This window comes from Thermobia domestica, chromosome 9, assembly GCF_964235325.1.
Source record: "Thermobia domestica chromosome 9, izTheDome1.hap1.1, whole genome shotgun sequence".
Classification (NCBI taxonomy): Eukaryota; Metazoa; Arthropoda; class Insecta; order Zygentoma; family Lepismatidae; genus Thermobia; species Thermobia domestica.
The window spans coordinates 195,670,824-195,686,836 of NC_137462.1; the positions used below are offsets into that span (position 1 = coordinate 195,670,824).

Consider the following 16,013-nt stretch of genomic DNA (forward strand, 5'->3'; position numbering starts at 1 on the left):
TTAAAACTTTGTAGAAAAGAAAGAAAAAGGGGACTCATATTGCATTTAATGAAACAAACACAGAAGTGAGGACTGTTATTAAAATTTGTATAGTTGTATTTTATTGAACCATACTATTAAAAGTAGATGCATGAATCCACACTGTAGACCAGTGGCGTAAGGAAGGGGTCGACACGTTTAAGACTACCTACCCCCTTCTCAATCAGGGGCGATCGCCTCCCTCCCAGAAGAGAAAATTTTTCTTATATATATATATATATAAAATCCATCCCAAAGTAGAGCTCTTGTAAGTCGCACTATTACAACCCACTGCCTCTCCCAGAAGTCCGTCCTATATTCGTCACTGTTCTCAATATAGCTATATTAAAAATGGATTCTATTTGTGATCCCCGGTGATACAACTTTTCGTACAATTTATTTTGACAATAAGTATTGTACCGCCACGTTAAAAACAAACCTTACTTTCCGGAAGCTCCCATTAATGAGATACATACACAAATCGATAGATTTCGTTAAGTGAAACAAAATGATATGGGTAAGTGTAAATCACCACGCGTAGTTTTCGAGAAAATTCAGGAAAGAAAGTTTTTTTTTTTTTTTTCTAAACCTAAAAGTTGATGGTGTACGGTAACCTTGTCATTTAATGAGATGAATCGGCTATTAAAGTAACCAATGCCATTTTTTTTCACTATAATGCTAAGATAACAGTGCACAATATGATTAATGAGGTATAGTCCAGTATACATTAATGAGATATGAGTTCTTTGTCAGTTTGATGCAGTTGGTAGTTTATTTTCCTAGAATAAATTATTTATTTATGCACTTATATGAAAAATGTACACTGATAAGTGACAGTGTGTTTGGTTTCTTCTGTGACACACACACATATATATATTATTATTAACACTGCTGCACGTACTGTTTTTTGTATGAATGAGGAAAATATTCGTACTGGTCAATAAATATCAGACATCTGCACTGAAAAATCAGACATTTTCTGTTCTCTAACATCCAACATAAACAGTTACAGTTTTTCAATTACCTGTGCGCAATGAAGTAAGTATCCCGTGTTAACTCTTCAGATTACGATTGTTATTTAATAAACAGGATTTTTAATGCGCATAGTTTGATTGCACTAACTTGATGCAGTTTCCACGCTTTTACGACGAACAGAAGACAGATCACGCTTCCACAAAATTGATAAAAGTATAGCAATTTTGAATTTTCTTTATATCTGTACATTCTTCAATTACGGAATGGTTTAGGGTTGCTCGCGAGACGAGAAAATTTGTGTGATAAGACACAGGCGACATTTCACGACATATTTTCGAGATTTGATAAGCCCACTTTATATCTCTTTAGGTAACCGTAAATGGTGTACACCATTTTCAAAAGGGAAGAAAAGTGTACAAATTGATATTTGCTTTATTTTATTCTTACAAACACAATGCAACTTACGATGTCAACGAGCTAATCGAAGTGCAAAAACTTCCAACATGATTGAAGTTAAACTGTTATAACTTCTAGGAAATGTTGAAAATCAAAAGAGGAATACTCAAGTGACCTTCGTATGATCTTTATCTACCTGGGAGCATGAAGTACGTAATTCCAATTTTGGCGAAAATGAGTTAAAACCAGTTTTGTATGCTTTTCGGAGGTCTGTAACGAATGGTTGGTTGTATTTTGTTTTATACGGGTTGATGACGTAATTAACCAAGTATATAATGTAGTATGTCCATTATGTATTTACTGCTTAAGTGTTTTTGGTGTTTTCTGGAAAACGAGGATTTGTGACTTACGCACTTAATGCTCTCAGGTACAGTAGAAAATAAGATTTAACACCCTATGGCTTTTTGTCTAACAGGAGATGTGTTATACTCAATTTGTTTCTAGTTTTGTGTGTGTGTTGGCACCTAAGATATCGTACTTATAAGATGGTTATTCCAAATTAGAAGTAAACCGTTCAGTTAGGAGCGGGGACACTTGATCTGTGACTTGATCTTGACACTTGACAACTTTTTTTTTGATATTTATATTATACTCTGCGTATTTTTTCGTAGCCAGATGAGACATGTTTGAGTTGAGTTGGTGATACATAGCGAGTTTTGACAATGGCATTTGAAAATTACCTCAGTCCGCTACATTTTACTTTTTACACGAAAATTAAATTAAATGAAACTTGGTTTAATATCCCTCGTTTGTTCTCTGTAGGTTAAAAAAAAAAAAAAAAAAAAAAAGATAAATGATAAATGTATCTTATTTGCGTCGTGTTATCCTCCAGAGGCAACTTTTGAGAGAAGTCACGCTGATAAAAATTAAAGTTCTGTTCCTTCAAACTAGAGAGAAAAGGTTGTGGATTGTTTGCGAAACTTAGTGCATTAGGAAAGCTTACTTTTTTCTTAGTTTGAAGGGGAGGGAAAACATAATACCGGTGTGAGTTCCCCCCACACGCTGATTCTATTATTCCGAAGGTCGAATGTTTGTGTTCACCCACTTATTTAACATGACTCGAAAAGACAGTGTATCAGGGGAGTTTCATTCTTGTAGTTCAGAAGGGTTTAGAACTCAAGAAAACTGCTGGTAGGGCTGGAAAGACGTCTTAGTGTGTTTCTAATGTCACATATTTCTTTCTTTCTTTTTTTCTTTTTTCTTTTTTTTTAACTAAATGCGATGAATTTTCTTTGCTCTTCTTAGAGTTGTTCGCTTGATGCTATGTTTGTTGATATATTGAGATGAACACGATCGGCTTTACAAGATTTTAATGTCAATACGTCCAACTGTTTGTACGTAACTCCGCACGATAATTGAGTGAACGTAAATTTTTGATTTTTTTTAAATATATATATATATAATATATAGGTAGAATAATTATCTCGGCCGAGTTCGGCAATAGTCAACCGTTAACATCTTCATGGGAACTGACTTAACAGTTGCTATCCATATCATATTTTCAACTATTCAAACAAATATATACAGTTGTACGTAGGATGCCATCAAAGTTACTCATCGCACTGCTAGATGGAAGCACAAACACCCTCCAACGGTTGTCATCTATCGGACAAAATTGATACTTCTAGGCATGATTCTTTTTAGAGCCTGTCTATTCCACCTGTGCCCTCGGAAACTATGGGAACTATACTTCGGCCCCATCCCCGCACTCTCTGGCGGATGAAACCCTCCCTTTGGTTAGGAAAAGAAGTGAACGACCTCAGCTGTGTTGCCAATTTGTCATTCAGTCGTTTGGTCTTGATGAGTGAAGATCGGAGGCTACTTAGAGCGGCTAATAAGGCAGAACACACCGAAATCTATGAAATAATTCATTGTGGCAACGCTTCCGCATTTAACAATTAAAAGATCCCGGTCGCAGCAACTTATCCCTCCTCTTTCGAGGGAGGTACGGGAAACCACATATCGACAGCAGCGCCAGAAGGGGGCACAGATGAGATAGAAAGGCTCAAACTGTCTTTAGTGGAATTTCCTTGAATCCGACTCTGATGTTCAACTAACAAAGATGTTTAATTTGCAGACCTTGTACCTGGGGTGTTTGCTACGTAAATTGATATTAATTTTATGAAAACATATTACTAGACCCTATTATTGTTAATTGCTTAGATTTTCGTTCAAACAGCTCATGGCTAATTAACTATCAACATTCCTTTTACAAATGTCTTAAGAATTTCTGCTAAGTAATGATAAATAATCGAATAAGAAAACTTCTCTTCAATAGCGAATGTGATTTAGTCTAACATACACGTATTCTTCTCTGATTGGTTCCCTTATTAATCATATAAAAGTGAGTACAAAAGTGAATGCATGTATCATTGAAGTTTTTTTTTTTTTTTTTTAAACATGTTTGCTAATAGCATCTTCTTTAAATTCAAATTTTTTTAACAACTATTTCGTGATTAAAAAGTAAACACTTGATATTGGAAGAACGATCTTCATTTAGCTAAGCGTCTCCCTCTCTTTCGCTTCTTATTCTGCAGTAAATAAACATATAGAAACATAATATTTTTAGTAATAAAAGTTATTGATAGTTCTTAATTACCCGCTGTAGAAATTTTTTAAACATATACAAATGGGTTGGACACTGATCTCTTGAATTCATTATATATATAATATTTTTTTCTTTGAAATTTCTGCTTTCGATTAAGAATTCTTTAAGTAAAAGTTAATATTTTTTCTCCTCTATTCTTCTACAGTCAATTGAATATCTTATATAGCGCTTTTTTTTTAATTCTGTTTTAGCCTCTTTGCTATGAAGCATGATGAAAAAGTGTCCCAATATAATAAAGTAGTACCGCCCATTATCGTGTTGGTAATGGAGCGTTAATTTTTACTTTTTATCTCTGTTTTCAATTCAATTTCAGTTCTGTTTGTCCAGATCTTGTCTTTTCGTTCATTCTATATTAAACTTAAGTTTCAAAAATATCGCTGAATTGTACTAGTGTGGAAATGTATTGCAGAATGTAGTATTCATTTTTTTCTTTGAAAATGTTGTATCTTCTTCTGTTTACAGTAATTAGTTCTGCTATATTTGTTTCATTACTCCCGGTTATAATTTTAGGTAGTGATATAACATTTTTGGTACTAATCCTGCTTCCTAATGCAATTAGAGAACTACTTGAGTGAAGATAAATAAGAAGGCTTGAACTATAGCAATGAAAAATATCACATATCATCAAACTTACAAGTCATCTTGCTGACCAGAGCCTCTTGTGCTGAAAAATAAAATATGAAAATAATCTTTAATTTAGTTGCCTACAATTATGTCCTTTGGGCTGAATGAGGTGAATTAGTGGAATCAGATTGGGGAAGAAACGGCAATACCTCGAGGAAACATACGACTGCGATGGTGTTAACCACAAGCTCACACGGCTTGTGAATCAATCCAATGAAGGATCCCTCACTCCAAAGATAAATGTTCCGTCATCGAACCGCCATGCGTCCATTTTTTGTGCTATACTACAAATACTACAGAGCATGAAATAAGTTCTTTCAAACTTGTTTTGGATATAGTATACATGAAGCTGCATCAGTTCCCGAAGGAGCAGGACGCTCATACTTTTAGGGATTATTCATTGAGTATGTACGAACTTACAAAGGGGGTAACAAAGCGACTTTTATTTACTTATCGACTGATACGAAAATAAAAAAGAACGTACCTGTACTGTATATCTGCATGTGTAGTGCCCTTGTACTTTATCTATGACTATGTGTGTGTGTGGGGGGGGGGGATTTAACGCATATCGCATGTCTTGTGCACATGGATACTTCTTACTATTGCACTACGTAGAAAATTTATGGTATTTCATGCAGAAGTGATAATAGAACACAGAAGAAACGCAGATCAGGGGGGTTCTCATGTATACTACTACCCTTGTTTTAATCTTTGATACACATACGTGCATCAAAACTACTTTCCTATTGTTAACAGTAGAAAGTTTTTAATTTATCGAATATTCATTGTAAATATAGAGAACCGATAAGATGAATCGTTTAATTGTAAACAACTCGTTCAGTTTTACATGAAATTCATCTTCTTAATTGCTGATGTAATTAAATTAGATCTTCAGTTTTATGTCCCATGTTTTATCTTGTATTTAGTATATACTGCACTGCACTGATTGTGTAATTGGTTTATGAATGACTATATCGCATTTAGCTGAAGAACGTGACCTGGCACTCAAATCAATACATCGATTGTTTATTTCAATTGCTTACAATAATTATTTGCCCAGAATCTCAAGGTCTCGATTTCGATCCTAAGCCATGTGTGTGGGTTTTGTGCTGAAGCTAGATAATATGTATGTTTTTGTTATCAGTCTCATTTACAGTGCTATCAATTATTACATCACCTTTATTATATTTAGTTCCAGTACTTTAACAGTCGATCAATATATAAAAAAAGTAGAAATTTCAGTTCTCCATGAAATATACAAGTAATTTGAGATACACATGTAATTTCTGTTACGGGAAATTATACCGCGCGTCGTGACCCCTTTTCTTGACACTTACAAGTAGTGCCTCCGTATTGGTGGAAGACGTTTACTGGTGCACATTGTCAACGCATGCTGAAGCTTGTATATCGTATTAAATGCAAATGCATAATTTATTTCATTGCTCACTATATCTAGGTGGTAGTTAGAAGTTTTCACTGCCCTATACTTATTTCTCGAAGTTCGTATGTGACACCTATATATAGTGTTCAAAATATGGCCAAATGAGAAAAGTGACCAACTTCCGGATATGGTTAACTGGGTATATTTTATCAGATTCTTAAATTTTGTATTATTCATGTTCGTGAAGTAGGGCTGTATCAAAGAATTATTTATTTTTAATATTCGTTTCTTTTCTGTTTTTACAGACAAAGACTGCAACATCTAAGACTCCAAACTCGAAGCCTTGGCGTGGGCCGTGCTTCCAGTGGGGCACCTTCTAGTGACTCTGGAGTAGCCCTGTTGTTAGAAAGAGCTCATGCAGCTTTCAGCCAATTCCCAGTCCGCCTTGACAACAGTGAACAGGACTCGGCTTCGTTACCCGAACATCCACCTCCTGTGTCTTCCCTTGTTCATGACTATGTGGCCACGCTAGGGAGTCAGCAACACAGCTCATCATATAGTAAGTATTGTCTTCGATAATTGAAATACTATTAAGTGCTATATATTCACAAATCTTGTATAAAGCTATGTGTTCATTTCTTTTTATGTTTGTCCCCTAAATAAATCCATAGCGTTCGCTTGGTAATATTGGCATGTCTTCTAAGAAATTGCAGGAAAGATATATTAAACTATCTATAATTTTTTTAAATGTATATACCAAGTTGACAGAGGTGGGGTTGCAAAGTGTATGTTAATCTCACGAACCTTCCTTGTTAGGAAAATGAAACTTGGTATAAACTCATCATTAAAAATAAGTGTTCACGTGCCCCAGTGTATTCGAAAATTCTGCTTTTAAATAGAGAATATGGCAATTTCTAAACTATCCTTATTTCTTATTCTCTCTCCATAAAATAGTCAAAATGAGTAAACGTTTAAACTGCTTAAAATGAATTTTTGAAATAGTTAATATTTGGGTGACTGAAATGTTTACAATTACATTTTGATTGAGATGGTTACCCTAAGAAGGGAAGATATTAAAGATTTTAAAGATTAACTACTGCATTGTTTTATAAATATATATTGAATATGTTTAGCATTCAGATGGAGCTGGGTTTATATAATTTCATTTCGGCCGTTTAAATACACATCCTAAAGATTGGGGGAGAAGGTTCAAATATACCTTTCAAGTATTTTCCATTGATTTAGAAATAGCCTAGGGACCTGGTTCTAGGAGTATAATGATACAGGATAAGGGATTGAGTGCAAAACAATTATATCTACATTTATAGTCTTGGAAAAAGGGCATATTTAAATGCTGAATACTGCCTATGGCACAGATTATTCTTATAAAATAGTGTCCGAACCCAGCAAGTGAAACATGTATCAGCACTTCGCGCTCTCGACTCACCAAATGGCTAATACTTATGCTTGGTGTACATGTGATTAAAATTCGGTCCCAGATCGGGCACATTGCGGTTCTCCTGCTCTATATAAACTTTGTGATGAAACTAAAATCATTGGAGCTATATTCCACGGAGAGTTGTGACCAGCCAGTACTAGGTGATGTATGATCGGCTCAAATTAGACTTCTGATCTTGAGTTTACTTCTTACTTTAAATAACTCTCCAATTACCTCTTGATGCCAAGCAAACGCTGAAAATTGTCCCAAACAGAAATTGAACCCGGAATTAAGCACATCGAAATTACCAATCTGGCTAACTATTCAGCAACATGAAAGGGGGAATCAAATTATGTTCAACCGCCTGAAACGTCTCTCCTCTGAGCGCACAATTCTAGCTTGTGGTAGCATAGCTCACCATAGTACTTTGGACTTTCTTTTGACTTATTTTATTTACTCTTTTTGTATTGAGTGTTTCAATTCGATATTGCCACGAATGTCTTTTAAATCACATATCTTGTTTCGTTTCTGAATTTTTTATGCCCTGCTTACGTGTTCGAGTGCCTGCACTTAAATATGGCCCGATACGTGGGTATATTTCATACATGATGACTTGTTACTGCACATCTCGTATCGCTAACCATTTATTGGCATTCTTTTATGATACAAAATAGTCTTCTGATTGAAAAAAAAAAAAAAAAAGGCACTTGAAAAGATCAGTGCTTGATCTCTGTATAACGGTACTTAAAGATGCAGCAATAAGCCTTGGGTGGATCTACTTACATCATTTCATGCATCATTACCTATTCTCCTGAACGTTATTATTTCGTCATGAGGCCGCAGTAACTTCGCCTAGCTTTTATTGAAGGTTACAGCGCACTTCGCAGTTAATGAAATGATAATTGAATTCCACATTAAATGCTATTGAGAGCAACTTAACATTTTTCCCTCCTCCTGTTACGTTCTTTCTCAAACACCTGCGTTAATAAAGCTAATGAGGTTAAGGCAAATCATTCAACAAAGAATGTATATTATTATTATTATTATTATTATTATTATTATTATTATTGTTATTATTATTATTATTATTATTATTATTATTATTATTATTATTATTATTATTATTATTATTATTATTATTATTATTAATAATAATAATAATAATAATAATAATAATAATATACAGATGTTAAGACATTAATCGGTTTTATGTTAATGTGAATATTGACATTAGAATTGGGCGAGTCGGACAGGTCCTCAAAATGAGTTTAATTCATCTCTCAGATATTCAGTGGAGTTTAGATCGGGATTAGGGATGCGCACGAGACAAGTTTTGTGGCTGCCTCGACTCGAAAAATGTATATTTCTCTATTGGAAGAGCCGTGTCTCGACTCGAATTTTGTCAGGAAAATCCTGTCTCGACTCGTCTCGTGCGCATCCCTAATCGGGATTTTTAGCAGGCCAGTCAACGGAATTATGGCAACACCACCTCATAACAATGGCGAATTGGTGCCAGGGAGAATTCTCATGTTGGTAAGAATATTTGATCCATTTTGTGAGAAATACTACAATGTGAGAAGTACTGAATTATAAAGAATGTTCCCAGGGACGATGAGCAGCAAACCCAGTCTATATAGGCAGAAATCTCCCATGACATAACATGTACCTCTATCAAATTTCATTGTTTGCACAAGTCACCTGAGAAGCTTTTACCAGATTGACGCCACTCCCAAATTCTCCCTCTGATTTGAAGCATTGATCCATCACTTCGTAGCACAGTCTTCCATTGATCCATGGTTTAAGTCTGGAACTTATGATGGATAGTATACTTCACTTGGTGGCGATTTGATCTTACCACTGTTTCCAGCACTTTCCTGTCCTAGTCCATGATTGTTGTGGAACGTCCAGGCTGTTTCGCGACAGAGATGATACATGAATGTATCTCCTTTGTTATTATGCCCTAACCGTTGTCTTTGTGTGATCAAATTTGGCTACGATGGCTCATGCTGACAAACGAGACGTGTAACATCCAATAATGACGTCCCTTTCGAAGTATCTCAGATTGTTTGTGCGGCATCCTGATGCAACGTGGGACGTAGCTAAAGAGATATCTAAGAATTCGTCGCTTGCTTACCAAATGTGGTATTTATAGCAGTTTTGTATTTAGAAAGTATTATAGAACAATAAAATTTGGTGTCTTTTTATTATAATATTTATACTGCTTAATTTGACCATCTGTTAATCGAATAACCAAAAAGGTGGGTAATTATACAATGGAGTACTTACGCTCAAGTATAACACACAAGTGATATGACACAAAATTTGCGTGTAATATATCAAAACAAAAATAGGGAAATATTTCTGTATATTACCCTGTATATAACAGTATAGTAAAAATATTGGTGATTTTCTCACACTTATCTTCCTCCTTTTAATTGCAGATGAAGGTGACCAACAAGCCACTGTGTATGACTCTGACTCTTCCCTTACACTAGCGGCCGCCAAATCTCTCAGTTTATCGACGTCTCTTAGTAAACAATGTGGACTGGAATTGGACCAGCTACCATCTTCTGATAGCGAAGTTGAAAGTGCGAGACTTCCGGCACAGGTAGGTTTTTATTACACATGTTTATTATTTTTAATTTGACCGTAAAATATGAAAACTTGAACGCCCGTTATCGTTAATAATAATAATTAATAATAATAATAATAATAATAATAATAATAATAATAATAATAATAATAATAATAATAATAATAATAATAATAATATGTGGATTATCCCTTATAACTTTATGCACCAGAATATACCACAATAAGAGAGGAATTGAAGGAACTATAATATACGCTTATGTTTGCTACACAGAGAGAAGAAATAAAACACCTAAATGAGATGCAGATGTTGGCTTGGCTGTGCAATTTTCACTCGAAATATTAGACGTAAAAGTAGTGTAGCGCAGCAAGCACCCAACAACAAAACTGACAGGTTATGGAATTATTTGGACCTTCTAGGCATCGAAAATGTATATTTTGTTAACCTTGGTATCATTGCATTGATTCGACATGACAATACACAATCTGATTCTGATACCACTTGCAGAATGTTTACAACAGCTAAGGCTCCGGTTTGAGTGTCTTACATCAGTAGCGTATGTTGTGGATTATCGGCTCTATTGGCGGTAGCCCTAGAGCATTGCGAGAAGGAATTATTATAATACGTATAAATTAATATTCTCATTGTGATAGCTACAGTATAAGCTGTCGAAATTATTTCGTCAGTCGTGTTATTCAGGAGCAAATTTAATATGGTCGGAATAAAAAAAAAATTCTTTCGTGAACTCCCTTCGCAGTCGCACTGCAACCCCGAAACATAATAAATCAGACATATTTACAGTAGCCTGAGCTTTGGAATTTTGGTAACACAAACTTTATTTACGATTACATAAGCAACAAGCTCTAAAGAAAACCAAATACAATGCTGTTGTTCAAAAAAATTGAAAGTTTTATGAATTAATAAATGTCTTCAGGATCATGATGTGCGTAAAGAGTATAATAATCAAGGAAACTATATTAAACATTCAAAATCCTTGAGTGAAAATGACCATTACTGTCCAATAATCTTTTGTGGTACTCTAAGGTCTTTAATTCAGAACTACTTCTGAAAAAGCTCCTTCGTGACTATATGATTAGGAAACGCACCTTTGGCGCGGTATGCCCGAGTTCAATCTCTGGTAGAAGCACTTGTGGTTTGGATTCCACGTTAAGCTGTAGGTCCATGTCTTATATAGCCTAGATGCTCAAAGGGGCGCTGAACTCCAGTTTAACCAACCAATTGTCTGAAAACTAAGGTTCAACAATAGTATATTCAGCCACTATTTGTTCATTGCTGCGGATGTTTTCGTTATTATTATTATTATTATTATTATTATTATTATTATTATTATTATTATTATTATTATTATTATTAAAGTCAGTGTCAGGACCGGCTCTAGGCACCCTATACAATGGCATCATTTGCTGACCTCCCTTTCTCCAAAAAGAACAAATCTTAAAAGCTACGATTTTAAGTATGCTCGTGAAGAATTAAGGGGAGGTAAAGAACACTAGCACTCAGAAAGGCCTAAACACTATAAATACAATCTCGGTGGTTTTTTTTTTTTTTTTTTGCTTTAAATGATAATCTATTATGTTAGTAAAAGATAAAGCACACACACCTGCACAGGAAAGATGGTAATCATTTTTATAGAATTCAATATCGAGCTTCAATCTCATTATATCAGTTTGCAATTCCAGACATTTTCCAGTCTGTTAAAAAAAAAAAAATAAACTTGTTTACACCTTCAATGATACGGAATTTGTTTGTGACAATTTGTTTGTGTATGTGTAGTTTTTATATTACAACTGTAATAACTAACTAAATTTAACAGGTGTTCGCTACTGTTCGAGAATTGAGTTCTTGTATTTAACTACAATCAAGCAATTTAAGCTGAGATTTGACCATTGTCCATGTGACCTTGAACTAATGCGACTTAAACATGATTTATGAACGTAGTATTCAAATAGGTCAGCTTAGTAAACTTAACTACCATTCTTATGAAGTCTGTTTCCAACAATAAATATGTATTTTAAATAATATAGTTAAGACAGATTTTGCCGCCCCGTGCAAAAGAGCCGGCCCTGGTCAGTGATAGTTCAAACTATTGAACCAATATACACCACTGCCTTACATATCCATCTTATTCCCCGCAGCAAATTTCATCGTCATTACTTTAACGGAATATCAAGCTATTGAAAAACGGGACCTAAGCAATGTTGAATTGATGCATATGCACTCTTGCTACTTTCCTTGTAAACATGAACACAAGTTTTCAAAATCTGGTACTCTGATACAATTATGCACGTAAATACGTAAAACTGACCCTTCCTGATTTTTCGAAAACCTGGATTTCAAACATTTTCCTTAAAGAGAGAGCGAGAAAGAAAGAAAGAAAGAAATAGTATTAAACTACCATAATGTTATGTAGAGCCATATGGGGACTATCGCTATGATTATTACAATTCTTTTTGCTCAAGTACTGTACTACTAGAAAATTAAGTTGCTTAGTGACATGTAAACAAACACTAGAAGCTATTTAAGTGTACAAACGAAATTCAGTCTATAATAATACATTGCTACTGTTTACACATTCTCAAACCTTCGTGTCTAGACGAATAATTGCATTCCAAAATAATTCACATCTCTATCTACGTATCCATCTTCAGTTATATGACAATCATATAAGTGCGATGCCCAGTATAAGAGGGTGTCGACCTACCCGCCCAAGCATCATGTTTTGATAGGATTGTCAACTCCCATCACGATATTACAGGAACGGTTTACTTCAATTTATTGACTACACACGTGCATATATAGTATTATGTATGTGAGGAATAAACCGTTACATGTGATATTTCATGAGGTCACGAAATTGCTAGTCGGCTCACAACGTGATTTGACCTTAGATATCGTGCCATGGCGAGATATAGTGAATGTGAGCGTTAATACACTAACGTTTTTGGGAAAACTTAATCATCTATAGGCTGCAAGGTATTGAAAATTGTACTAACTGTAGAATATTATTAACGTTTAACAAGGGGGGGGGGTCCAAAGATGAGACACCAATCAGTATATATCCTTCAGCTGCACAAAATGGTATGGATGAGGTTAAAAGTCATGCGTATTTTTGAGAAAAAGGAAATTGTGTGTAAACTTTAAAATTTATGTTCTACGTGAATTTAGCCACCTGTTAAGGTGATGCTGATACAGCAGTATATTCTCCATCAAGTTCTTTCTTATGACAGTAAAAAGATGACAATGCATAGTATGTTTAGTGAGATATAATTCCAAACAGTGACGTACGCAGAAGTTAGTCTAGAGGGGTTCGAATTCCCAAGTTCTTATAATTTCAGGTGTTTGTATACATAAGATGGTTAATGTCTTTTTTTTTTTTTTTTGCATAATATCCTGCTTAACAGGGGGGGTCTAAAACACCGAAACCCCCTTGAGTACGCCATTGGGTCCCCAAATGATGATTTACTTCTGAACTTTAATGTGTTTTACTAAGATACTAGTGTCCAAAATTGATACATTATATTATATATATATATCGATAGATGACATAATGCCTAACATAATGACATGAGTAGTCCCGCGTAGCATAGTCGCTAACGTTGCCGCCTTTGATGCGAGCTGTTCCTGGTTCAATTCCCAGTGGTGTGTAAAAAGCCTTTTCAGGTCAGGCATTCTGAGCGAGGTTTTTCTTGGCTTTTGTACATCCACATCAGGCAAATCCCGGGATTGGTACCTAATATAAAGGTCTCTTCTCTACCTGCTTCCCTGGATAGTATTATCACCGAGTGATTCCGGAAATCGAACTCTAGTCTTTCGCACCGAAGGCGTGTACGCAATTACAGCTTTTATATATGTTGTTTCATTAATTTTAACTCTCAACTTATCCTTCCATTTCAGTTACACAGTTTTCAGTTTCCCATATACCTTTTTGTTGTAAACTGACAACTCTACCCCCTACTGTACTGGATTAGTGGCTCCATTTAGCTACGTTAAAATAAGTGGGGAAATTGTCTGTGGGCAAGGCTTTTATAGAAAAACTGGATGTTACGAAGTACATACAATCAACAATCAGTGATAATTTCAGATTTCCTCTGGGGGAAAAAGATAATTTTATTTATAGGGACCGAAAAATAGTACTGCAAAATTACATAAAGCATGAACGAAGTTATGATATTGGAGAAATTTTCCCAGGTCACCCACTGAAATTGCCACTGTGTAGTGTTATTGAAATAATACTGAACTTCGTTTGCACAGATAAATTCTTTGAATCACGCTACTTCATATTCAGTCATGAATTTGTATTGATTTTGTATTGGATCGAAATTGTACTTGAACGTTTTATCGATTGCTTTAATCGGAGGAGGAACACAACATGCTATTATCGTGACATAGCAAATCTTAACATTTTCTCATTTTATTAATCTAATACAATCAGCGAGACACGGTGTCTTTTAAGAGAGAAAAAGAATAATCCTTTTACGTTTACACCGTTTTCAGTATCACTAATCAATAAAGGATACTTATCAACTCCGTGGCAGATGGAATTTTTCATCTCAAATCAAGCGCAATAGGCCAAACGGAGAGGATACAAATGCAGAATACATCTTGTAGTTAAGATGAGCTGATGCATGGTAACAGCCATGTTACCAGTGAGCAAGCGGTTCATGTACCGTTATCGGCTGTATAATAAACTCCCGGTGATTATGCTTTGCCTCCACTTACCTGCCGGAAGACTCGTCGTGATGTTTCAACAGAGTGGTTTAGGGCAAGCAGGATCAAATGGAATTCACTTGTTTGGCCTACGAAGCGAACTCTTGTTCTTTCGCATTATGATGGTGTTAAGACGTATTCTGTTTCCTTCTTCATCACCTGCTGGTTCTTGTACTTTTTTACTGTTAGATTGGAAATATATGATCTTGTTCTTCGACGTCAACTAGTAAATCTACCGGTCGTTTTTGATAGCAAGCCAATCGCATCTATAGGTGGGAGTTTATGTTGCGAAATTCATAACTTGCAAAGTCAACAATTTGCCACTATGCAATGTTATTCCAGACCAGTGTTTCTCAAACTGTGGTCCGCGAGGTTTTCCCTTTGGTCCTCCTAAATTAAATGTCAAACAAAAAACAGATAATTAAAATTCAAGTGAATTGCGTAACACATGTTGAGATTTGGATAATCTCAAGTAAATATAGATTATACGGTTTAATAGGGTAAAGATAATCCAAAACTTGTTTTCGAAAGAGACAAGAGTACGTTTTTGTACCTAACATAAAAGTAGTCTCCCTCTTGTTAAAAAAAAAAAAAAAAAAAAAAAAAATCGAGAAACTATGTTCTGACCAAGAAGTATTCAATTCCCAAAATTCCTCTTTACAATATACTTTTATGTATTTTGGGGGGACATAGCTAGTTAATTCCGTCTTATTTACTTTTGACAAACATGTTCATAGAAAATGCAGTATTTATCCTCAGTGTGTGTTATTTCTAGTGTTAATCTTCCCTGTTAAATTACCAAGTACCAAAAGAAAGAAGAAAAAAAACACTAAGTTCTCTGGACTAATATGAACATATTCATTAGGCAGAAGTAGTTTGTTTGTAGGACCGTAGAATAAATAACAAAAATATAGTTTACAATTTCGTGAAACATATTCACCTGAGCTTTTTTTGGCGGAGATGTTGTTTCTTTAGCACAAGCTAGGGAAGAAGTTTGAAGGAATGGGAATTCTTCCCTCCTCTTATTCCTCCTTTAACTCGAATTCTTTTATCATTATAATCCTTACAATGATGAGGGGACAATGGAGTATGTATTGAATTTTTGTGACGTCTTAAACTTTCTGGGTGAAATTCCTTGAGATGACTACCTTAGTCTGTTTATCTTCATTACATCCGGCAACAAAAATCGTAA

The 16,013-nt window shown here is 34.9% G+C and overlaps 1 protein-coding gene across 2 annotated transcripts in view; it reads left to right on the forward strand.

Annotated features, from left to right (window-relative positions):
• LOC145660516 (uncharacterized) overlaps positions 1–16,013 on the forward strand; it is a 302,611-nt gene that overhangs the window by 232,682 nt on the left and 53,916 nt on the right. For both annotated transcript variants that reach the window (XM_081725683.1, XM_081725682.1), the window contains exons 4-5: positions 6,368–6,621; positions 9,942–10,108. In XM_081725683.1, coding sequence (XP_081581809.1) covers positions 6,368–6,621; positions 9,942–10,108 — 421 coding nt within the window. The remainder of the gene's footprint in view (positions 1–6,367; positions 6,622–9,941; positions 10,109–16,013) is intronic.